General features: G+C 41.3%; 1 protein-coding gene across 1 annotated transcript in view; it reads right to left on the bottom strand.

Annotated features, from left to right (window-relative positions):
* Positions 1 to 25662, bottom strand: part of chst8 (carbohydrate (N-acetylgalactosamine 4-0) sulfotransferase 8) — a 111073-nt gene extending 85411 nt beyond the window's left edge. The window contains exon 1 of the mRNA XM_084541125.1: positions 24469 to 25662. Within this exon, the coding sequence (XP_084397251.1) occupies positions 24469 to 24628 (160 nt within the window). The 5' untranslated portion in view covers positions 24629 to 25662. The remainder of the gene's footprint in view (positions 1 to 24468) is intronic.
* Between the last annotated feature and the right edge of the window lie 1035 nt (positions 25663 to 26697).

Here is a 26697-nt window from a genome sequence, read left to right as displayed (position 1 = left end):
AGACATGATGCTGATGGATGGCACTTATGACTCCGGTTAAGGGAACCAATAAATGCTTTGTTTATCCCACGTCAAGCTGAAATGTGTCCGGCTGCTGTTAAACCGATTTTTCAGTCTCCTATGTGGACTTAATAAATTAATAATGCTCAAATTCATAGTTGAATGTTCAACTACAGTAATAAACGATTCTCAAAAGTGATTTTATTTTTTATCATAAATATTCTTTTATTAGAATAATTTATCTCTATTTAAGCATTAATGAGCATAGTTTGCCGGAATGCACATCTTAAAATGACGGCACTGGTATAGACTCTACACCAGGTTGTTTTTTTTTTTTTTTTTTTTTATCTACAGTATATAACAGTACATTTCTAAGAGGAATTAACATTTCAGTTTCATTGTATTGTACAGAAGCATTTTATGTGATTTTTGGTACTGCTGTGCCTTGTGCAAAAGCATGAATAAGTCCAGAATTTTGCCCTGGGCATACAGAGTTCATGCTGTGCAATAGATGTCTGTTATACTCCATAACTGCACTTCTCAGCTGAGGATGCCTCTTGTTTCCTGAGTCTACAGCCAGTGCTTTGGAGGCAATAACTGCAGTTATTGTTGTGTGCAACCACAACACATGCACACACATACTGTTTTACCGTTTTATGGATTGCACACAGTGATAGCTGCTTTCTGAACAGTTACTAGAAAAGAGCCAGATAGCAGGGTGGTAATTAATACTGTCACAGTGTAGCAGCAGACAGCCCGAATCGAAAATTATTTCGTGTGCCACGGAATAAATGTTGAGTAAATGTGCAGGAATTTTAATAAAAATGAGCTGAAGCCACATATAGGTGTAGAAAGAACAATAAACGCGAAAAGATGGTCTGTATCAGCACGTGGAAAATACACAGCAGAGGATAAAAGCAAAACATACAGCGAGTTGAGGGCAGAAAACACTATTTTAGGAATACGGCATTTAAAAATAGACGTACAAAAACAGCCAAGCACGTGCCACGTCATAAAACTCCTAGCTGATCCACCAAAAGCTGAGGCTCGCAGTTTAGTCTTGCGCAAGCGAGAGCTCCGCTTTTGTCTGGGATTCAAAAATAGATTTTCATTAATGCTGTCCATGACGATATTAATCACGTCAAACCTCCAACTGAGAGGAGGAGAGGACTGAAGCAGTCTGTCGCGTTCGGAAAACATATTCCAGGCGAAGCCGCTCTTCGATAAAGCCACTCTCCTGAAAAATAAATGGCTGCAATAACTCCACGCCTCAAACACAATAGAGTCTTTTCAGGAAGAGGATTCAAATAAATGGAGCAAACTGGCTGGAAGTGATATGTCACTACATTAGAGGCCTCTTAGACGCTACTGTAGCCTCTGGGTGACGTTACGACAGGTTTGGGGTGAACTGCACGTCTGGGGGGGGGGGGGGGGGGGTTTCGGTCTTGTGAAGTGTTATAAAACACGGCTTAGCTGCCAGTGTTATAGTATAAAATATACACATGGATACAATCGTGGTTTTATTCTTCTGGAGGGTGTCTAGAGAGGAAGAGATCAGTATAAAAGAAGCAGAAGCAGCCTTTTGATGCCACTTTGCTCGAAAAAAACTCCAAACGGCTTTTTACAATTTACGCAATGCACTTTATTCACTCAGTCCATTTTTCCATGTGTTTGAGACAGAGTTTAGAAAGTGTTCAGTCACTTGGACTAAACTAAATCAAAATGTAGTTGATTTTAAGTAAAAAAAAAAATCTGCAGCCTTTCATGAAAACCCTTTGCTGGTACACTTGTGTAAAAGACAGTAACATACAAATAGTAGAGAACAGATCCAATTAGGAACCTAAGCCAAAGGAGAACTAAAGAAAGAGAATCAATAATACAAATGTCAAGATAGACCAAAGGGGATCCAAAAATCCCCTCCATCTCCCATGCAAAGGATGATTATTTATCATTGTCTCTGTGGCACCTTACTTATCGTCCTCTTAACTTTAGCAGGACTGATAATGCAGGCGTGATTTATCACTGGTCAGCAGAGAGGCCACTGATACCTGAGAGGGTTTGCATTTATGCATTATTCAAAACTTTTTTTTTTATCTGCCATTATGGGATTATAGAGGAGGAAATGCTTAGTTCTTTTTCCAGAGGCTTAATACAAAAGTGCGTCCTACTTCCCATTTAGTTTAATCATTTTATTGCGTCGCATCATTCTGAAAGCATGTCACCCTCTCTAGAGGAGGATCTGTCACCTAACATCATCCCTCTCATAATGTATCGTAGATGTCATATCTGTCCAAAGATAGAAGCAGACACGACGGCGGGGTTTTATTAATATAAATGCGACGATTCCTCTCTAACGCAACCTAAGCTCCCATCCCAGACATCTTTTTTTCTCCTTTTCTGATCGCGCCGATAATGTTTACAGCTGTAACAAGAGCGAGCCCAATCAATCAGGCTGTGCCGCGAGAGGCCTGTTTGCAGTTGCTGGTGAGAATCCATCGAGGAGCAAGAGGGTGAGAGGAGCCGTGTGTTAATGAGGTGAGTAATTAAGGAGGAGGATATTGAGCCTGATGACCCCTGTGGCCCGGATGAGCGGGGGCAACCGACCACCAGGCCAAATTACGCGGAGACGACTCATTAGACGAGCTTGGCTACGCAGGGAGGCCTCACCTGTTCGTCACGCTCAGTTTGTCCTACATCTCTCACTGACCTGCAGAGATTGAGACAATTATCTTTTTTTTTTATAGCGTGACCATGTGTTTCTTTTGGTAAGTGAGAACCACATAACATGAGTGAAAGATTTATACTCTGGACGGCTTGCACTTTCAGCCAAAAAAAAGGAATTCCTCACTTGCTGAACTGATTGTTGCTGAAAACGTTAATGTGTAATAAGCCATCCGTGTTCCAGAGGTGCTGACTTTATCACATCTCTGCACAAATTCAGACAACAGCAAATGAAAGATTTTTCTCCAGGCATTTAGGTTTTGGCATCGCACCGAAACAGAGGAGCCAATAGATTAATCCTCTGATGCCGATAGCTTTGTCTCCCAGTGGAAAGTGACAAATAGGATGAGGTAAAGCTCAATAATATAAAGTGCTGCATTGTTCTGATGTCACCCAAGTGGGGTGATGAAGTGTATTTTACACGTTGTGCCTTCATTAAGTCTGAGCTATCGTTTTCAGCGCCACATTCCTCAAATGACTTTGGGAATTATGCAGTTGCAGTGCAGCACAATGAGTTTGTAATTTGTATTTTTTTGAATTAATAGGACCTTTTTGTCTTATTTTGACACCGTCTACAACGTAGTTTCAAGCAAAAGAAATCTCTCAAGCACCATTTGTTCTGTAAGCTGGCCCAGTGTCAATGAGTTTACTCTAAGAATAACTCCTCACAAACAATGACTCATCCTTTAGGGGCATTTTACCTCCTCAAGGTTATTAGTAAGAGAAACCAGAATAGATGCATATTTGCTTGCTCTATCCGGGTACCTGTATAACCATCGAGGACAACACTGTCCTCCCTATTAAGGAGACTGTAAACAGTGAAGCCCAGCTAATCGGCTGTTCAAATTTGGACATGGTAATCATCTCTCTCTGATGTGGTGATTGGCTCAGAGTCACTCCAAACATGACAGGAACTGTACTGAAAAGGAGCCAGCCAAAACATTTTCTTTCAACGCATTGCTAATTTATTCCTGTCCAGAATAACATCCTCTCTTTATTGGAATGTCCTCCTTAAATATTAGAGAATACAAATTAGGACATTTGGAATCCATGACGGCATCTGGCAGGAGTTTCTTATCTGCAGTGCCATTCTTCTTGAATGCACCGATCCACGCGATCTGAATATTCACAAAATGCGTATATGTTTTACTGTAGAGGTGTTTGTCATTCCCATAGGAATAATAGTAGGAAGAATATTTTGAACCTGCTCTTAAAAAGAGAGAAGATTTCCATAAAGCCAATCTATGAATAACAAGGTAAGAACCCTCACCCCCTCCCAGGTGTATGATTCCATCAGTTGTTTGTGGGGGGAAAAAAAATGCATTAACACCTCGGCGCTGACAACACAATGAAACCGACGTGCCATTTTCTCACCCACGCTCGAACTATTTCCGTTAAAGGAGGATAATCCATTCGATGGGCGCGCATCCAGTTTGACGTTGGAAATACAAGTCACAATGTAAGACAATATTTTTCCCAGATTTGCAACACCTATGCTGATGAGCAGTCATTGCTTTGGTGTTACATACTGCAGAAATTCAAGCAATCGTGATTTGAAGGCACTCTGCTGACAGCGATATGCCTGAACCAGCAAAGCTACAGCAGTATCCATAAATTAAATGAAAGAGGAAAAGTTAGTAGCAACATTAAGCAAGCAATCAAAATAAATGGTTAAAAATGATTTGCACTTACAACTACCGCTGGAAAGAAATGATGATTCTTGATCATCAGAAAGTTTTTTTTTTTGGCTTATGTCCAAGCATCTGTTTAGTCAATATGATTGTGTTACTCTGTGTATTCTCTAAATTGTTAAACAGGACTTTTTTCAATGCCACCACTTGTTTTGACAAAGCTGATGTTATATTTCTTCCAAGTAGCTTAACAATTTAAAAAACACAATGCCCTTTCTTTGCAACAGGTGTAGGGATCACCTTAAATAAAGTCCAGGTTCTTAAAGACTTTGTGAAGCTGTAGAGGCTGAAATCAGTTCAGAGGTAGGCACATTTATGCCAAAAAAAAAAGTTGGATATAATTCCAGGGCTTTACAGCAGTCGGTCAATGCATTGGTGGAACTGTAAGCAGGAAGGACACTTGGTCTTGAATCCATCTACACAGTCATTCATCATGCGTTATCCACATTGACCAGCGTGGTAGAAAGCTCACTGTGCTCCTCGAGTTACTGTGGAGATGATAGTGACGGAGGCTAGGTGTCCAGATGGAGCAGCTGTCTGTGTTTTCCTGAGCTGAGAAGCTCTGATTACACAAATGAAGCTGATGATGCCTCTGAACTTCAAACAACACACTCCCTTTGTTGCAGCACCGCACAGTGCCACTCCGCCGCAACTCCACATGCACCCCCCCCCACGTAGAACCACTCCCTGCCAACATCAGGACCCGCTTTCCACCCAACTCCATCCTCCTGTTTTCAAGATAAAACAGGCAAAGCTCAGACCATGAGATGCTGCACGGCAGGTCTCTTTCCTCAGACATCCCACACTTGTCTCCGTGCAGAGATGGCCTAAAACTGACATCGACAACAGGAGCCTCATTAATCTTTATAGCAGCTTGAGTCAGAGTTTCTCCCTCTTTGCCTGTCTGCTAGGTGGCATATTCTCCTGAGAAAAGTATTCAGCATCGTGAAGGTTGCAGCATGTTGTCACAGCAAAAGATTCCACATGTGGTGGGGTTGCAGATGAAAGGCAAACAGGGCATGCATTTGAATATAACCTGTGCGGAGACATTTACAGAATTAACAGCTTAAGCAGCTGTGAAATCTTCTCTTTATATTTCCTGCACCTGTGCTCGTGACCCTGCATACTGCAGTGCAGCTTAGGTTGTTAACGCAGAGAGTTTGTGTCCTCATCCTGCTGTCAGCATGGAGACAATGTATGCATGTGCCCACGAGGGTTTGCCTCTTGTGAATAGCCGGACTTTACATAAGCAGTGGGGGGAAAAAAAATAATAATATGCCTGTATTCACTACCGTCATCATTTTTATTGCAGTAAAATCTGTCTTGTTCCAAAGATATTAAACACACACAAAAGGGCACTGAGAAGGTATAATCGAGGCGATGCCCCAATTCTGTCAAAATGTTGCCTCACTGAGTCCTCCATGCTTTTTTTCTGTAGTGCTTTGTTGCCTGGCTCGCCTGTGAGAATCAATCAGCTCTTTACACCTGAGTTACGATGGTCCCCACTAGCATCTGTGTGTTACTGCAGCAGCGATTTATTTTTTTGCCGTGACTTAACGGATTCAATTACAGAGGGGAAGATAATAAGACAGGAAATAATGACTGTAATACAGATGGAAAACTACAAGCTCTCAAGCACCAGAAAAAAAATGAAATAAAATAAAAACCTATATTTAATTATTTTCACAAAGCAAAATAACCACTGTAACAAATGATAAAAAATTGAAGGTTGAATTATTATTATTAACGTATTAGGGCAACTTTGTTTTTGTCTTAGCATAAAGTAACTATACCTAACTACTTTAGTTTCTTTTCTTATTCAGAACTCTTCATATAAACTATCTTATTCAAAGATCTGACTTTGTTCCTTGAATGGAAACTTTTCAGTCAGAGAAGACATTATTACGTGTACTAAAACAGCCAGGGGATGGTGTGTGTGTGTGCGTGCGTGTGTGTGGAAGAAATAGCTTTCTTCCATCAACGTGAGCAGAATTTTTATTCTTAGTTAAGGGTCACGAGTTGTGACCTGGCTCCAATCTTGGTGGCAGATCCAAATGTCTCCAGGAGCAAAATGACAAAGATTAACTGTCCCTTGGAGCTTGAAGGCTCATAATTAATGCTGCCTCACTTCTCTCCGTGACTCTGCTGGGAGGAGGATTGACACTGAATTGATAGAGTTGCCATTTAAGGGTCAGTCACACCATGATGGGACAGACAGTGCCAGAGCCCACTTTGGTATGTTAGCCGAATTTTTAATGTTGTCACATTAAAAAAAAAAAAAATCTTTTTCTATCACAGAATCAAATGCCAAAAAGAAAAAAGATTTGGTTTAAAAAAATGTACATTAATTGATATCTGTCATAAGAATGACTTGTCACCATGAACCTTGCAACTTTTATCCTTCCCTTTTCACGCCATACTAGAGACAGCTGGATTTGATGGATGTTTGGTGCAGCCTTAAGGTTTTTAATTAGGTGTTGGTTCTGAATTCAGGGGGAAACCCGTAGAGGGGTTCTACTCTCCGTGTGGCGTACAGTGCAGTAAACAGCCTTGGAAAAAGGGCGGCTTTGAAAGCTCTCTCCTACCGCTGAGTGGGCCCTGCAAATCCCTCCATTGAAGTGGGCTTATTTCTTAACAGTGCTCCTACAATTTTGTATGGATCCTCCGGAATCCTCTTTGCACATAAACACCCACAATGATGTTGGCCAAAAAAATGGGGAAATATTCTGTTGTGATATACAGTACAGTCTGATTCATAATCAATAAAATGGGGAGTCAGAAACAGGGTCCTTTTATTCTGTGCCAATGAGCCAAAGGACCGGTGAGCCAGTACTGTAAATTGGGGTATTTGTATCAATCCCAGTGGAGGAGGACAAAATCCCCCTCGATGATAGAGCAGCAATGGGAAATGGAAGGCAGAGCTACTGTATATGGAGGTTAAGTCTTTTAGCCTCTGCTTAACCTAAGTCAGTTCTCATAAAACAAGCGGCGCTGTGTTTTATGGCACAGGAAGACAAAATACCTCAAAGACTTACAGAGATATCAGGAAATAAATATAAGGGGATCTATGTCGAATTCTCTTTCGTGCCAACCTCGGAGAAAATTGGAAATGGGTAGTGAACAGCTCAATTTGTCTTGATGTAATTTAATGGCCTGCGCCTGTTATGGGCTCAGTCTAATGCAGTAAAACACAATGAGCAAAAATGATTCTGACTCAGGGAAACAGGGTGCAAACTGCCTGGCAGCTGCCTGAAAGCCTTCCATTTCTACCGCATTTGAGAGCGGTATTAAAAGGCCCTAGCGTGGAAGACTAAAACAAATTAAAAAAGAAAGAGAAAAGGAGTGAAAAAGAAAAAAAGGGGGAGACACAATGAACTCAAAGGTGATATTCCTCAATTTCACATTACATCGAAATATAATAAGCACGTACAGTGAGTTAAGGAGGTTGTTGTATTGTTTTTGCAGAAAAATACTGTAGGTGCAAATTCTGAGCATGTTTTTGGAAATTCTAGGTTAATTTATGTGTCGAGGACAAAAACACTGGACGCCATCAACAGTACAGGCTGCCGCAGCACGTAACGTATTTCATTACAGACATCGTCAATGTCTGAAAGTAGCCAGAAATGAGGTTAAGATTGTTGTGCTGCATCCTCAGAATTGACGTTAATGGCCATCTGTTGAGTTGCTGAAGGACATTATCTTAAAGGGACAAAGCTTAGAAGCTGAGATAAGGGTGGAAGATGCACTATGTAATGTCTGGGATTTGAAATACAGACTCCCGCTGGGTATGTTGCACATGTAGAGGAAATAACTCAGAAGTGTTACTCTAAGTTGCCCCCCGAGTAAATTTGCAGAACTGCAAATATTCTGTGCCTATGACCATCAGTGGACTGGATTAAATCATATAAGGGAAACTCAGAAGTGCTTACATTTTGCAGGTATTCTAACAGGAGAACTGACAGGATCTTAGCTCTCTGTGTATCCAAACTGGGAAATAAAATGAGAGAATAAAATCACCCATGCACTGTCAATTTACACCAACATGCATGACTGAATAAACAATCAAGGAAAACAAATGACCAAGTCTACATCATTTCCTTCCTTTGTCAAGCTGGTTTCACTTACATCAAACACTGGCAGAGACACACTTATTACCAGAATAGTAACTTCACCACAGGGCAGGAAATTTACTGTTTCGTCCAGGGCCAAGCTCATCATGCTGGATATTTGCCGACTGCTGTCACTGTTTGATCAGCTAAAGTGATTTCTGGGTTACACTGCAAGTTATCAACAGTTGTAAACAGTAAGGGTAAATGAAGGGGGAAGCCCTACAGCTCATTTGACAACACAGATCGCTTTGGTTCACTTTCCACTTGATGGAAATCAAGGTCTTGAAAAGTCTTAGAGACAAACACTAGGCCAAAACTGAAAGTTATTCAGTGTTTTCTGATGCTGCAAAAAAGGTCTGTCTGTATATCGATAGCAACTGTATATTTTATCCACGCCAGCTGCACAGCTCTGAGGGTGGCAGCATTTGTCTGTCAGTTAGCCTGGTGGGTCTTAGTTGAATGGAGTAGGAAAGAAAAAAAAAAAACATATAAACATTTGATGCTCCCCACAGGATATAGCCTGCTGGCCTTGGTGGGCCTTTGAGTTTTTGTCTCGTCTCTATACAGACATCTGTGGTCCACATATGATGAGTCATAATGACTTTGATGATCTCCCGACTTTTCCTTTAGCACAAAGGTGAAGTAGACATTAGTGGTTTTGACTTAAATGTCTCAACACCAGTTGGACAGTCGATTGTGAAATCCATTCATTCATTCATTCATTCATTCATCTTCTGTAACCGCTTGTTCCTGTGAAGGGTTGCGGGGGGGTCTTGAGCCTATCCCAGCTGTCATCGGGTGAGGGGCGGGGTACATCCTTGGACAGGTCTCCAGTCTACCTAGAGAGACAGACAACCATTCACACTCACATGCACACCTGCGGCCAATTTAGAATCACCTAACCTGCATGTCTTTGGACGATGGGAGGAAGCCAGAGTACCCAGAGAGAACCCACGCAGACACAGGGAGAACATGCAAAGTCCCCACAGAAAGGCCCATGGATTCAAACCCTAATAAGACTCCCTATAGCCTCAGTTGTGCTTGGTCTTTAGCATCTCTAACTAAAATGCTGCATGTGGTAAACATTATATCTGCTTAATATCAATGGGAAGCATTTGTCACTGCGAGCAGGTGGATGTTAGCATTTGTCTTATAGCAGTTATGTGCCAGAGTAGCTAGTATGGTTTACATGGACTTTAATGCGTTCAAATCCTTATGCATACAATTTATGGCAATGTATGCTACCAGATCCATCATGTGCTGGTTAAATGTTCACAATGACCTCCTGTTATTTTCATTATTGCATCATCAGCCCACAGCACTTTTAGGCAACAAACACCATCAAACCATTTTGCAAATAGTGGCATCCAAAAACAGCACCAGGTCAAAGTCACTCAGTGTCCCTCACTCAGCAGTATAGAAAACAACTAAGAATATCTATTTCTTATCATATGACCGCTATTTCAAGATCAATAGCCCAAATCCACAAGGGAACACTCCAACCATCCCCCCACAACTACTAGGTTGAAATCAAATTGTAAACAGCCTGGAATAGCTCTTGTGTGACTAATTCCTTCTCTCCAGCCATAACTACTGAGATCGAAAGTGGCTTTTTGTATGGACCAGAAAATTAGATTCTTTACCCTATTAGAGACACAACCCACACACGCAGACCTGACAAAAAAAAATCTGGCTTGTCAATATTAATAACTAATATGATCAAAGATGGCCCTGCATGTTTTATTAGCCATCTGGCAGTTCCGTTGGGTAATTTAAAAGCAATTTTGGAGTTGTAACATTTGGGAGAAACAAAAAGAACGTGGGTGTGGGGGCACAAGGTTGACGAGAGACTGAGAGATTCACTAGGTGCGAGCAATTAGCTGTACGGCAATCCCCTTGTTAAAAGGCTGGATAACTCCCAGATTGGATTGATTTACTGGCTGCAGCCTGGTGACAGCTCCCATATCAGAGGCTTGCTGCCCACTGAAGTGTGCATTAGGAGTTGGAGTTGGCAGCAATATGGCTTTTATATTTAACAATCTTTGCCCAGATGGAGTAGAAGGACTCGAGAGGGACGTTTACAGAGGGGAGCCTCCCATCACTTGTCAGCATTGTTGGGGGCAATTCCTTGTTATCCCCACCCTATCGGCTGCTATTCATGTCATTTATCATTCCCATCACATTTTCTTTGTGGCCCGCATCAGAGAGAGAGAGAAGAGGTCTGGAGGGGATATATGTATATAAATATGTTGAAAATTGGCTCAGTATGGATTCCTTTGCTCGTGCAGACCCCTTTGTTTGGTGGCAGACAGAGGTGGCTTTTATGTGTCTGCCAGCAGGGCCACGGCTCTCTCCATCAATGGCATGCCATTCAGGAGATAAGCATCATCTGGCGGCCCACTCCACTGACACCACCACTTCCTCCCGGAGTCAGCAGATTACATTTTAGAAGTTGACAGCTTGTTATCACTTTGGATAGCAGGAGGGCTTAATCTTTTGTTCTTTTCTGGCCGGGGGAGGGCTGAGGAGTCACCGGCTCAGGCCACTGATTCCACCGACTTCCCTCCTTGTGCCCTCTGCAGTGACACACACGGTGAATAGGCCACTCTCTCCTCCACTCTTTTCATCTTTCTCTAAGAGTGCCTGCACTTTGTAGAGGGATTACAGTGATGGAAGCCTCAGCAGCGCACAATGATATCCATTCAACACGTCTCATGGCAGACAGGGGATGGGTTCAAGTCTGATTTGATAATGGGCACACTGGATTCAGTCTGCAGGGACAGATCACTGCTCCTAAGGCAGGGCTTGTCCTTTGGGAACAATTGTGTGGAATCCCTCTCAGAATAATATCCATGACCCTAATAGGGGTGGAGAATGGCGTGGTTTTTCACAATGTTGTAGCTCATACGGATCCATACAGAGACAAAGGCTTTTCCTTTGCTTAAGTTACTGCATACATGTCATGCTATACAGAAATATAAACCGTGCAGGTGAGTGTGGGAACATCAGGTTTCAGAAGCCATGGTTCTACAGAGAAAACATGACGTTTCTCACGCTACTTTTAACCTTGATGTGGGAGCTAGACGGCCAGCTTTCCTTCTTGTCAGTGGCACAGTAGATAGGCTTCATTCTTGTGACTCACACATTTTGCTGCAAAAATCTCAAAGCTTCATTTATGAAAGGATCATAAAATAAGTATAGCTAGGCATACAGAGAACACTGGTTCTGTTTTAAGGATCTCAGTAGACATAGGAGCAGGTTGCATTTTTAAACAGATTTGAGCCTTGGATTTATCTCTATGCCTTGGTATGTTTGAGAGAGAGAGTCGTTTATACTCACACATTATTAATTAACCCGTTTAACAGAGCATTATACAGTTTTGTTGCCCATCTTGCCAAATCTTCCCATAGTGATTGGATGATAAGATGAACAACCTTGAACATTGGCATTTATTATCACTGCTTTTCTTTTGAAGCTGCGAGATGTCTCCTTGGTGAGAGCTGTTGGTTATATAACCTCCCTCTCTCCTCCCACTCTCTCTTTGTATGTCTCTTCCTGTCTATAGTGTTTGCAGCCTTTTTGGAAGATGGCTACAAAGCTCAAACATACAAGCTTTTTTTGGTTGGGAATACTTAAGACAAGGCTTTGGTTCTTCTGTTTACAGCAGAGAGGACAAGCTTTCTGACAGGAACATTATGTTTGATGTGAACAGATTCATACGGACACAGTGACATTAGAAGAATCATACAGCTTATGCAACACATCAGTGTTGTCTGATGAAATTAATTCCACGGCCCAAGTTTCAGTCTGACAGTCAGCAGGCAGCCATAGGAGTAGATGGTGTCCTCACCAACTTTCAACAAAGATTAAGTGTTCCTATCAACATACAGTAGGCCTGTAGAGAAATTGGCTTGCTTCTGCACTGACTTCTGCTTAGACTCCAGTAAATGTTCCTGTCACTAAGACTGCATATTAAATGAGGTCAGATGGGAACTGGGAGAGAGCAGAGGTTAACTCTATGATAAATGCACTTAATCCCTTCTCTGCTTCTTTATATTTTATGAGATGTATGTGTCCCTTATTGTTATGCGCAACCTGAGTGATCACAGTGTCACACTGCAGCCGAAATGCATCATTGTCCAAGTATGTGCGGCTCAGGAAATCACACCCCTTGGATCTGAACAGTGTGCATCTCATCAGAACAAGCCTGACAGTGACAACCTCAAGATGAATCATGATGATTCACCCATATCTGAACAATAGAAAGAGCGCGTTATCACCAAGCTTAAGTCCATTCCAGAAGTCTTGTGCTGTGGACAACCTATCATATGGTCATACCACTGCTGTGAAGCATCACATCAGACTGCATGACGAAACTCCCTTTACGGAGAGGCCAAGGTCTATTCAAGCAACACCTCAAAGAACTGCTTGGTGCAGGGATCATAAAAGAGTCAGAAAGCTCCTTTGCGTCACCAGTAGTCTTGGTGCAGAAAAAGAACGTCTCAATCAGACTATGCATTGACGACAGGAAGTAAAATGCACGAACCATCAGAGATGCAAATGCCCTCCCAGACACTGAGGAAACATTTGCAGCCCTCAGTGGCACCAAATGGTTTTCTGTCATGGATCTGAAATCTGGTTATTACCAGGTTGTGATGACTGAGGAGGATAGGCCTAAAACAGATTTCGTGTGCCCCTTAGGTTTTTTTGACTTCAATCGCATGCCACAGAGTTCACAAATGCACCAAGTACCTTCCAATGCTTGATGGAGAAGTGCGTTGGTGAGCTGCATCTAAACGAGGTACTTGTGTTCCTGGATGACTTAATCGTCTTCTCAGACACATTGGAAGAACATGAAACACGGCTCATGAAGGTGCTGAACCATCTTAAAGATTATGGTTTAAAACTGTTTCCAGAAAAGTGTCATTTATTTAAGACCTCAGATAAGTACTATGATAAATGCACTTAAATACCCCGACAATATATCTGCCTTGAGAGAGTGGCCTCGCCCTTCCACCCGGAAGGAGCTGAAATGTTTTCTAGGCTTCGCCGAATACAACAGACATTTTGTCGAGGGTTACTCTGAGATAGCCAAACCTCTAAACAGCCTGACAGCAGGCTACTATCCACCAAAGCAAAGAGACAAAGCCGGACACTCCTGGATATGCTAGGGACCCTAGAAGAGAAAGACAAATACCATTGGAGGGACTTTGTCAAACCCCTGGTCCATGCATATAATTTGTACTGGACCTTGTACTGGGAACCCACCCTGATATAAGCAATCACCAGACCCACTCAGAGTATGTCAAAGGCCTTCAAGAGAGCTACTCACTAGCTGCTAAAAGTTCTCAGAAAATGGTAGAGAAGAACAAAGCCAGGTTTAACAAGAAGATCAGGGCAGCAGAGCTCTTTTAAGGAGATAGGGTCTTAGTGAGAAATGTGAATATCAGGGGGAAGCATAAACTTGCAGACAGGTGGGGACAGAGAATTCATGTTGTTGTCAAAACGATGAGAGATAGCCCTGTCTATGTAGTTAAACCTGAAACAGGAGAAGGACCACATCGCACACTGCACAGAGATCTCCTTCTGCCCTGTGGGCCTGTGAAAGAGACTGGAGAGCTCAGTTCCCACACTGATACACAGAGGAAAATGAGGCCGAGAGGCAAAACAACAAAAGACACACAAGGAGGTGCTGATTATGAGGAGAATGAGTTGTATAGTGATGAGGACGAACTGTAACCTAGCACACAGGTGCCAGATATCATCACCAGGGGTCCTTTCATAATAATGGAGGGAGCTTCCACTGAACCTCAACCAGCCTTGAAGGTGTTAAACCCTGAAACCCCTGCGACAGAGCTCTACACGCCTTCCTGAGACATCTAGCCATGAGCTCCAAACAGGAGTCCCTCTTGCTAGCTTAGAGAGTAGTGGTGCAGTTACACATTCTACTTCACACTGCAGAGCTCCGGGCTATGTTCACATCCCAGAACCTGAACCTGGCATGACACACATATGACCTGTTAGAGACAGTATAGATCATGTCACAACAGACCCTGTTGTTGCAGAGACTGACAACACAGTACCTGGAAGTCTAGAGTCAGAGCCCATAGAGTTAAGACGTTCTAGTAGAGAGAGAGACGCCATCCTCGCAAACTCATGTATGATGAGTTAGAGGAACCTTTGCTTTTGGCTATCAGTTCATTCTTTCAGACCTTAGGGGCTGCATTTTCCCAAACTGCATCTTTTCACATACATGTACCTGATAAACCTTATGCAGTCTAGAGGGGGAAACTGTAACTCAGGTTATTTTCTGCGGCTTCAGTTACAGATTTCCCTAAATGCCACTTATGCAGATAATCGGCAAACCCTGTAAATTACTGATGTTCCCTGAATGCATCACAGGTAGGTTGTCAGCTAGATGGCATGCGTGCAGAGATTATCCATTCTTCCCTTCAATGCTGCAGCATGCATACCTGACACAAACGTGGTTGTCTTTGTTGAAAAAGAGTGAAATAAGTATTTTAAAGTAAGATTTAGATAAAACAGAACTGGCGTATCACCAGAGAGAAAGGAAACCACTGCAAGCTACAGGGTCACTGTGGAAACAGGAGCACTTGAGAAACTCCGACGGGTGTTTTCTTCTAATCACCTAAGTATCCTGGCTGGTTTTGTTGAAGGATGATTCTATCTGTGACATTGTGGAGCTGCTTCATTTTCTGGTCCCGGTCGCCATCACTGTTATGGATGCCTTCATCTTGTCAGGACACTGACAAGTGTAGGTTGTGCCAGTCCAAGGGACGGTAGGGATCAAATCAAAGGAACTTTTTAGGAGAATTTTTCTATTTTACTTTGGTATTTTTTCCACTGATATCTCAGGTAATTTTTCGTTCTTGAAGCCAAGAGAGACTGAAAATTAAAGGGAAAAAAAACTAAAACTGATAACTGAAACATAAGTGTATTTTGGTCCACTTGTGGATACATTTAATTTTTTTGAAGAGGTACTTCAATATATATGAGAAAGGTATCTGAGAAGTGATATGCCATGATATGATATTTTCATAAATACATTCTCCATCTTTTTTCTACTAAGTCAGTGGTTGAGTGTGTTGTGTGGGTTGGAGGTCTTATGCCTCTCCTTGTAGAGTCTGTTACTGCCAATCTCCTCACCGAACCTAGTGAATATTGAACCTAACCTGCAGGTTACATATGGCACAGTATCTGCTGTCAAAAGATTAAATTAAGCTCAGATTTTAATTTATGCTTGGAGTCCTGAGACTTGTCAACAGTTGCCTCTTGACAAAAGGTGATACACCACATCATTCTGCGTATATAGAGTACTCTCGCAACAGCTGGCCTAAGGCAGACGAAGCAATTTTAAGATGGCACACGTGGACACTCAAAAGGGCAATGATTATCTGATCTCTCAGTCAAGGTTTAGTTACTATTCGAGACTCATGCATGAAGGAATGGGAGCACTGGGATGTCAGGAGTGAAAGGACGACTGCATGCTGTAACTGGACATTTTATCTTTAGTAGACCCAGCAATTACCCTCTTTAATACTACTACAACATCTACAAGTTAGCATCAGTAGCTATTAGCAGGTGTATATGTGGACTATCTATGCAGAACAGATAAACATTTGAAAGTGAAGATTATGGAACTACAATAAAGGGCATGTGAACCCGTAGTAATTTATGTATTCATGAACAAAGTATATGCTTAGATTTTTGTCTAAATATAAATATGAACAAACACAATCTCTCAGGGCACTGACAGCAGGGATAATGTCAAAGTGAACAAGAAGGCGAAGCACTGACTTTAATCTTTGCCGGCACGGCTGCTGCATGCGTGCTGAAGCCGACCTATTCGTAATGATTACAGAGTAACAATGCATGCATTGTTCAGGAGAGGTGTCCTTCCAACTGTGTCTCAGTTGACCTTTCCGTGCCTCTGGTCAGTCAAAGGCACATACTGTAATTACATATTAATACAAGAGGAAGAGGAAGAAAAGGTCTCTCACAGTAGTTTGCACTGCTATCACATACAATACGTGTCCAGTCACACAATCTTGAAAACTGGAATTTGGAGCATAGTTACCACTATAAAATGCATCTTCAGGGAGTGTAAAAGTAAGAATTACCGATCTTAAATATGTGACCCCATCTTTTTAAAGGGGGCAAAATTAAATTAGACAAGTGACTCTCAACTGACAATTGACAATTTTTTCAGCAACGAATAGGGATATACCATTAGCTTAGATTCGGCTAAATGAGGCAAAGACCCAAAACACAGTGTCGACACTGAACAAGGTGGGATATTATGCAATAGCAGAGGGGAGGTTCACTTGCTAAAACAAGTCAAGACAAGTCAAATGAGCCTGACAGATGGTAAAGCATCACAAAGGGAGAAAGCCACTTTTGGTTTCCAGACTTCATGATGACATTACCAGCAAAGGACTCTGTCCAAAATATTAAAAATCATGTTAATTTGTGCAGTGATGCTGACACCCTGAAAATATGGGACTGTGCATAAAAATAGTTGTAGTTTCTTAATATTTTTGTTGCATTAAAGCTGTAAGACTGCACTTCAGTCCATTATTTCTTTTCCATTTTGAATTTGTTGTGATGGCATACAGAGCCAGATAAAGATAAAAAAAGAGATTAAAAAAAACGTGTTGCCATCCAAATATTTAAGAACCAGACAATATAAACTGTTTGATAAAATGATTAATATACCAGTATAATGGGTGGCTTTGTATGTTATTTGTCAATAATTTATATAAATCTAGAACTATCTTTGTGAAAATGAACCCTTTTGTGTTGGCAGTGGCTGTGGGTGAGCCTCAGTTCATGCAGTCACATAGCATGGGGAAGACTGACAGCATCGAGAGACAACATCTGTGATTACAATCTTCAAAGACATTTTCAAAAATCAACCTCACTGTTGGATCCACCTGGTGCTCCAGCCTCATTTTGTTTTATTTCCTTTGGAGTTTCCAATGTTACCCAGCGTGGTGTTACGGAAAAGGGCAACCCGAAAGTCCCATCGCCATCAGCAGGACGGCTGAGCCGTGCTCTGCTTCTCAATAGGGGGCCTAAACCAGCCTGTTTGTGCCAGTGCCTCAAAGGATTCGTCTTCAACTCTGCTGAGTTCAAAGAAGGATCATAGTTTATGTTCCACTCTTTTTTTTTTTATATTTCAATCAACGTCCTCTTCTCTTTCTTTAGCCTCTTCTCCCAGACTGTGTGGTTTCTTTTGGATTTGTCCTCCGTATTTCACAGCTTTCTAGATAACACAAAATGTGCTGTTGTGAAATTCAGCAGAGAGCTCTGCTTTAATGTGATTTGTGGCTGTGTACCCATTCTTATTGGGTTATCTCACAAAATAACTCTAAATCTTATACTATAAAAAAGTTTTTAAAAAACTCCTTTATTTTACAGCATATGTTAGTCAAGCAACATTATTATTGTCATTATTATGTCTATAAGTCTGCAGCTTACTATCTATCTATCTATCTATCTATCTATCTATCTATCTATCTATCGTACACTGACAATGCTCTGCTAGAGTGGGAATGTGAAAAATGTCGTCTTTTTGTATAGATTGGCATATAGAAGCCATTGGTGAGCGGGATCAGATGGCAGGGAAAACAGATTATGTTGCAAGGCTCCCATGGCATAACCCTGGGCATTAATGTTAATGGAAAACCACATGACCTTGCAGTCGCCTCTGTGCAGCTCCATTTTAAATCCAATTGACCTGACCTAGGTCTGGAAGAGGCTCAGGAGACGGCGATGCAGGCACCTGATACCCATGCATAAAAATAGTTTGTTTTTTCTTCTTCTTCTTTTTTTTTCAGGATATCCCTGAGGTCTCCAATGAGGTTTCCTCTACTCCCTGAGGTGAAGAAGAAAAGGCAGAGCTGAATGTGGAACCATGAGCACAGTGATGACTGCTGGGATACCCACGTCCCATGCTCATGTGATCCTGAAACTGAGCGGGATGGAAAAGATTGGCATCCACTGATTTAACATTAAAATTACCGTATGTTGTCTTACTTATGCTCAACAGACAGAATATCCATTGTTTTTCAGGGATGTTAAAGTGCTGTGATGAAGTTGGCTTTGCCAAGTATTGCTTTCCAATGCTTTTCAATCTTAGTGCTTTGGGAGGAATGGAGGGGATAGTGCCAGCACAACACAAACAGGCTTTGTTAAAGGAGCTTTTCACAAACAGATAAAAGAATGGAAAAGCAGGGTGAAATAATATTTTTCCACAAACATCCAGTGAAGGATTTGCCTAAAAATACAGTGCAGTTCTACTGCTCTGCAGGTCATCATCACAATTTAATTACATTAAGACACAGCTAAATTGGACTATGCAAACAGACAAGGCTTAAGGGATTACTGGACCTCTGACAGAGAGATCAAATTTTTCCTTCGAGCGTGAAACAATATGCCCGGTTCCTGGCAGGCTCCATGTGGACAGAGATAGAGGGTTGTGTAGTTGGAGGGGGCTAATGGTAGACGAGAGTGAGGTTAATTTTATTTCTCGTTTCATATATTGCTTTCTAAATGGTCTGCATGCAGAAATGGATAATGCTTCGTTCAACAGGATCATAGCCAAGACAACAAGTCTCTGTGTATCCAAAGATTTTGTTTGTCTAGATCACTTTACCTCCTCTGCCTTTACGTGTTTCCCAGAACCTCTGAACTTATGCAGCAAATTAAATGCCTATTTCGTAGTATTTATTAAAATGCCTTGAATGAACACGGCTTCATTGTTTTGTTAAACACTCTGCTGCTGCCAGCTTACTCTATGGCATTCTACCCAAATTTTGCATCACAAACTGTGGACCTTTTACTTCTCCTTTGTCTGCCTAGTAAGAATGACTGAGCTGTGAATGTATCATGGCATTCAAAGGGAAGACGTGTTGAGCTTTTTCACTTCATAAAAGCAGAGCTGGTCAAGACTGACATTTTCAAACCTTGGCCTTTACCAGCCTTTCACTTTACAGCTCCAGTGGACGTCAGCCGGTCGGTATGAAACAAAATCAAAGGTATTGACGACATCTATTTTGCCACATGATGCTTCCAATCTAGTAGACTGAATAGTCATGAAAAACCTTCAGTTACAAATTTTTTTATTTAATTCTTAACCAAATAAGAAAATATCTTGCTGTGCGGGTCTTTAGTTTCTGAGTTATTTCCTGTATTAATCACCTATTGGCTAACAGTGTCTAACTGACACCTGGTGCTTAACACGCAGGGTGGAGTGGGTGGGTGGTTATTGCTTTTTTTTTTTTTTGTCTGCTGCAATAGAAAACGAGATCTCAAGATACAGAACAAACATTGTTCTAAGGGAGGTTATACATTGGCAAACACTTAAGGCAAACTGCTGCGTGTGGTTAAGTCTCCGCTGATTCACTTTCACATGACATAATATAAACTATAGCTGTATATGATTCTGTATATCTGGTCCTTCTAGTTACCAAGTTGAACGAGGATGAGTGAGACAACCTCTCATAATGAGGATAAACTGTCTATAATGACTAGCAATGTTTCCTACAACCCAGTCACACCTGTATGCAGTTTTCAACAATACACAGCAAACTTGAAATAGAATATCTTTTAAGCCCTTGTTTCTTTCTTTTCCATTTGTTTTTATATTTAACAACGTCGGTGTTATGGGACTTTTATTTGGCATACACTCTATTCACCAGTGTCACTTACAGCTGATCAGAGCTCTTAACCATTGACACCTGCGCGCTGCAGCTGGAAACTAATGGATGCAGCAACACGGAGCGAAAACGCGTGCACAGCTAATTTCTTTAATTACACATGGCGTAATTATTTATAAACTGAGAGCCATTACAAAAAGCAGAATCATTTTCCCCTTAAACTAACAAGCCGTGGCAAGCAGCCTCTGTCAAATGTGTGCAATTTAATTACATAGGTATTTATTGTAATAGTTTAGAACATGCCAAACTGGGTTTTCAAGCTGTTTTTGTTCCTGGATACATTTGTAACTTTGCATTGGAAATTATCCAACATAGTCCAAGCATTTTTTAAGATTTGTTCAATGAAAACCTTAAATAACTTAAATAATTTACGGTATTTAAAGTTAAAGGGGAATTACTGTTTTTTACAATCTGGACCTTATTTCTATACGATTGTTTACTCACCCATATAACTTTGGTGTCATTTGGAGTCGTTCAGAAGATATTTAGATCCGCGTATATCCATATAGTGGCAGTGATTGGGGCACCGAAACGCAGCCTCTAAATAACGCATTATGTGCCACGAAACTCGTTCATTTCACCAATATTTTGTTATGATATGCTAGCAGTAGCAAATTACAGGTTAACAAGCTGCACACACGGTTCAGAGATGACACCATCCAGGTCAGAGGTTAGTAGGTCAATCTACAGACCCCGGATGATGATAACAGGTAACTCCGGACTCAACAGGGAATAGCACTAGCGTATCATAACAAAACATTGGCAAAATGAACGAGTTTCGTGGCAGATAATGCGTTATTTAGATGGTGCCCCAGTCACTCCCACTATATTGATATGAGCGGATCTAAATATCGTCCGAACGACTCGTCCAGGTTGTAAAAAACGATAATTCCCCTTTAATGAGTAAAACTGACTTGTTTTGTGTGTTGTATGGGCCCAGCTCTAACCACAAACACTAAACTAAATGCACTAGGAAGTAATGTAAGCTGCTTTTAATAAAAAGCATTTAAAAAATAGCATGCTGTTTTCAATTAGAGCTTGCTAGTAAACACACATTTCCACTGACACACAGCAGTAACAGTTTCTTCTTCATTTGGGGTTTGTGGGGCGACACGCAGGTCAATCTTCCAATCCCAAAAGCAGTTGGTCCTCATTCCAATACTCATTTGAAAACAGCCCAGAGGCGTAAACTGCGCAGACAGGTTATCCGAACTGATGGGTCTTGAGGCGTCTCCCTGAGAAACTTGCTGCTGTTCGTCCAATTGTCCTTAAACAATTACTTGGAAGAGATGAGGTGGCGACCGCATGCCATTTAAAGTGCAGTTTCCTCAGCTACCATTGTGCAGACCATCTAAACCATGGGACACAAAGCTCTCAAGTGCAATGCCAGCCAAATAAAGAGGTGGAGAAAGAGGGGGAGGAAGATAAAAACTGACACCCAATGTATTATAACTCAGCTCTATTAGATATGAGCTTCTGCTGGGGTGAAGCACCATAGCTTAAGGCAAAGATACTGCTTGCTCATTGTGCGTTAGCGAGGGGGCTGGGAAGACTGCGTAGCTGTGTTCTGTATACAGCACACAGTCTCTCATGCATGATTTAGTGAAGTGAAATTCTTACTTCAATATCCAAGTAGCGATACAATAGAAGAGATAAAAGGATGTGCTACGGCTGCAAAAAGTGTCACACGGCACGTCCTATGTGTTAAAAAATGGCAAGTAATCAGGAGAAAAGTCACTAATGAAATGCCGCTACCTCTTGCTAACATTCACTCACACTCAGACATACCAGCAAAACAATACTGCCACTTGATGACGATTTTCTAAATACTGCCATGTCCCTGAAGTCCCACAGCAATTCTGAGTTCCCACGTTTTTACATATTGATTTTGATTTTCTATTGACTTCCTAACTGCAACTTTGAGTGCATAATGAAGCAAGCACTGCCTATAAATGTTAAATAGGAGGGGGTTGTACAAGTATATATATATACACTCACTCTTACGATACTGCACTTCGAGATGACATAAATAAATATGACTCAAATCAAACAATGCTGTATCCTGAAAGGTATTGGTTCAGCTGTCCGAGCGTCTGTCAAACTGTCATGTCCGGGTCATGGCGGGGCGTGTTTCCTCCAGACTGCTGTTCCACAGAAAGCATGTTAAGGTAAATTAAAGTGCAGAGCTCACTCACGTGTAGAAGAGTGCTGGGGAAACTGTGTGCAGTACTGTATGTGTTCACACACTACGATGGTAGTAGCTCCTCTATACACGACTGAGTTGACCTTACTCCCAAGATAGGAATATTTGGACAGTAGCAGATAGATCCCAGAATTTTGAAACAGTAGAAAATAAAAAGGAATTAGATCAGGTGATGATGTTGCTAAAAAGATGGCAGAGGGGGAGCAAGTAAATCCCAAGTTAGTCAGACTCAGGCAGGTGGTAAAATCCTGACTGTCACAAACCTCCGTCACGGTTCATTGTTGCGCTGTCATCACTGCCACTTGTGTGTGTACATGATGTTCTTTACAATGAGAGCTAGATTTTAGCTCTAAATAAAATGATATGAAACTGAAGCATCGGCAATTTTTTTTTTGTCCCAGATCCCTCTTATCCTGATCTTGATTCTTATTTTGACAGAACACGGGACAAATATATGCAAATATCTCAACAGGCATGTTAAATGTCAAATGCAGGAAATTATTTTATTTATTTGTTTATTTAAAAAAACAACAACCAGGAGTTCGGATTTAACTCATTCATCATAACTCATTCCTTTTTGTTCAGCATCTGGTTCCTTTAATCGCTGAACGTTTAAAGTACCCTCTTATGTGTGCTACGCTATATGTCACAAAAACTATGCACACGTTTTTCTGGTTCTGGTTTGTACATGATGTGCTTGTTTGTCTTCTGCGTGGGCTCCTGTGTGCGTCCTGCTTGTGTTTGTGTCTTTGTGAACGGCCTTTTTTTTTTTTTTTCACCTGACACCACCCCTGAAAGCATCTGACAATCAGGGGAATATTAGAGGGTTGGAGAGATTCCACTCTAGCTAAGTGGCTCTTATTGCTGTTGAGTGTGACACCGCTCATATTCATAATGATTCACAGTGCTGTTGACACATGATAGTGCAGATACTCCCGACTCTCTGAAGTTCTCTGCTGGTAATAATTTTATCTCCAGAGAACCTCCTTGGCTAGCTCCTCAGTATTTTTGTTCAGAAATTCATTGATTGATTTTGACTTGCAGATTTTAGTTTATTTACTTATTATAAATTTGAGTGTATTTTCGTGTGATCTAGATTGTGGCTGGATGAATTTAATTCAAAAGAACTAAATTATCAATCATCAGTCTGTATGTATGTGTTTAGTACTGCTGAAGTCCACGTCATGGGTTGGTCCAACGACAACATGCAAGTAATGCTGCTCTCGTTTGGAAAGGGTAGTACAAGCCAAAGATGTGTAAAAGCCAGCAGCTGATCTCTTGTTTCTGAGACACGAAGCAGCTTAGTTTTATGCGATCAGGACACTCGTCCATCATGGCTGCTTAAACCCCAATCTTCTTAATGCTTGGTGCCAAGCAGAAGCACAGTGGATTGCTTTCAGGACAAAGGTCTGACTCATTTGGAAATTGAATGTACAACCTCCTCTTGGAAAAGGACTGGAAACTCTGACCACAAGCCCCCCGAGTTGAAATGGAAAGGGCAGCATTTGGGTAAACAAATGCTTTCAATGCTACACAAGGCGCTGTATATTTATATTTGCATATGCTTTTGGTATGTATAGAAGGCCTTTGTCTGCCTATGTATGCATTACTAAACCGGTCTAACCATTGTTCACCTGTGTAGAGTTTGTGTTAATGTCTTTCTGTATGTGCATGCTTACATTTTAGTATGAGTTGTCATTCGTTGTGTGCATGTTTCGTAAGGCTATGCTGTATTATATACTATACTGTAAATTGCCAAACTCACTGACAAATACAATGCATGTGTTGTTATTTCTTTGAAAAATCTACGAGAAAATATATTTAGCATACAGAAATTTCAATGAAATTACAGAAATCCTGCTTTCCACACTCAGTTTTCTGCCAAACCTTTGCAATACTTCCTGATCCATAGGAGCAGCTGGAGTGTTAGTCCAGCAGAGTTACACAATAGAGCAAAACGCTCGTTAGACATTCTGGCCTCTTAAGAAAGACTGAAGACTAACCTGGGCCGTGTAGCTGGACCATCTCTGACAGATCTTGCTGGTGGATAAAGAGAACCAGACCTCCGGCAGCGAACAGCAGGATGAACCAGACGAAACAGGGCACCCTCCTTCTCCGTCCACACAGGGAGTCGGCCATGGCCTTGGTCTTCATCCACAGCATGATGTGGCACAGTCAGACACTAATGCAATAAGTTCTAAAGAAAATCGAAGAAGGTGGAGAAAGGAAACAGTGTTTTCAGAGTGTTTTCTTATCAGTATCGCATCATTCCTTCCATTTGGTAAATTAAACTAGTGGAAAATAAGTGCTGCGCTTCAACATAAGTCGAAGGTGCTTAGGTTACACCCTACACCTCAGCATTTCCACACACATCCATTCCACATCTTACTTGATAGTGTTAGTTACAAGTTACAATGCAGATGAATCATTTACAAACAAAGGAAGTGATTTTGTCTAATTGTAATGAAAGTAACCGTATAAATTCTGTTTTGTCTCACATCAATTTGTGATTTGCAGTCTATATTGTTTCTTAATGAACTCAACAGACAGTCTTATCTCTTTGAAGCTGATAACAGTGTTTACATCAGCATTATGTCTCGTCTCGGTGTGAACGTCTCAAAGAAAAATTAAGCCAGCGTATATTATTTATTCAAAGCCAACGCCTCAGCTATCTAAGTATTTAGTTAAAAAGAAAAATCCGTGGAGTCAGATGACTTTAAAAGGTTTGGAAGTTCAAGGTTTTAGAACTACCGCCTAATTCCTCCAAGTAGAGCAATCTGCATTCTGTTTGTGCGGATACAGCTTGGTAAACACAGTTCCAGCAGGACTGGCATGGGTGCAGACCAGCTCTGAGGTCTGTTCATACAGCGGAAAGACCGCGTAGCATCTGTCTTCAAATTAATATGCAAATGAGCTTCGGTTACTACTCAAGCATGTGTTGCCGCTGCAGAAATAAAACTGTCTCTATTTCAGTGGTGTCGAGAACTGGATTTTCACGATTCATCCTGTTCTAAAACCAGAACTTGCAGATAAACTACAAATGACAGTCCAAACCAAATGTGACATCTTTACCGCTGCAATGCTCGGATTTACGGGGATGTCTGTCGAGGTTTGGGTTTCGTTTATACAGATGATAAAATACACAGATAATGAATGACGGCATGAAGTAGGAATAAGCAGACAAAACAGAAATCCAGAAGGACCGATCACAATGGCTGTCTTCAGAGTCAAGGAAACAAACAATGACAAAGACGACATCAAAATGTCAACAAGGAAAATAATAATGCAAAATAATAAGTAAGAAAAACAATACTGTGGATGGGTGGGAGTTTTTTTTAATTGGTGACTCTGGGTGAGCATTTCACTGACATACAACTTTGCATTTGGAACTTTAATCAGTACAGATGCAAGCACAGCAAAGGGTCAGCAAGGTTTGCAGATCCATTACAGTTACAACATTGCTCCACCCAGAGCAAGAACCCATGCCTAATTAGAAATTAGGGCAATTTTTTTTTTGCTCTAACAAGAGAGTACTGCTTCAGAACTTCAGACACTGCAACTCTTTACCTGTTCATCGCCATTTACCTATTCATGCTCATAGGCAAATGACAAGTCTTGTTGATTTTTGAAAGAAGTAAAATGCAAATCCTCACACCTCTCTCTTGCATCCATGCTGGGCGGAGTCCCTATCCCATATCTGATTACCCAAGTTTGTATGGGTTTGTTGTACTGATGGTGAAAGCGGCTGTCACACAATGGTAGAGCCCAGGGGGAAAACGTGTCAGCCAGTAGGTCACTGTAGGTACTGTTTCAAACAATCTGAATTCAGTTACGTAATTACTCAATTACAGTTGTAACATTATTTTATCTTTAAATTTATATGGTTATCCCTTCAACTGGAAACATACAAAAGCTGAGTACGGGAGACAATTGGCATTAGAGTGAGATGTTATGGCTATTTCTTGCAGGCAGCACACACCAGAGCAGTATTACTAAACCAAAGACATACTAGTAGATTATTCACCAGCTCCTAGTGACTACTGCTGCGGTACAAATAAAAAATTGCTTGCATGCTGTCAATGACTGCTGCTGTTTAATAAATGAAAATGACACTTGTCACTTGGATGGGCATTAATTGGACTGGCGTGGCAGCGGAGTCCACATCAAAGTGAACATCAAAGTATTTGTCGTTGTGGGGATAAAGCTAGTCATTCATATGTCAAACCGTGAGA

The sequence above is a fragment of the Chelon labrosus genome, assembly GCF_963514085.1.
Source record: "Chelon labrosus genome assembly, chromosome: 3".
Taxonomy (NCBI): domain Eukaryota; kingdom Metazoa; phylum Chordata; class Actinopteri; order Mugiliformes; family Mugilidae; genus Chelon; species Chelon labrosus.
This window is presented reverse-complemented; position numbering and strand designations above follow the sequence as displayed.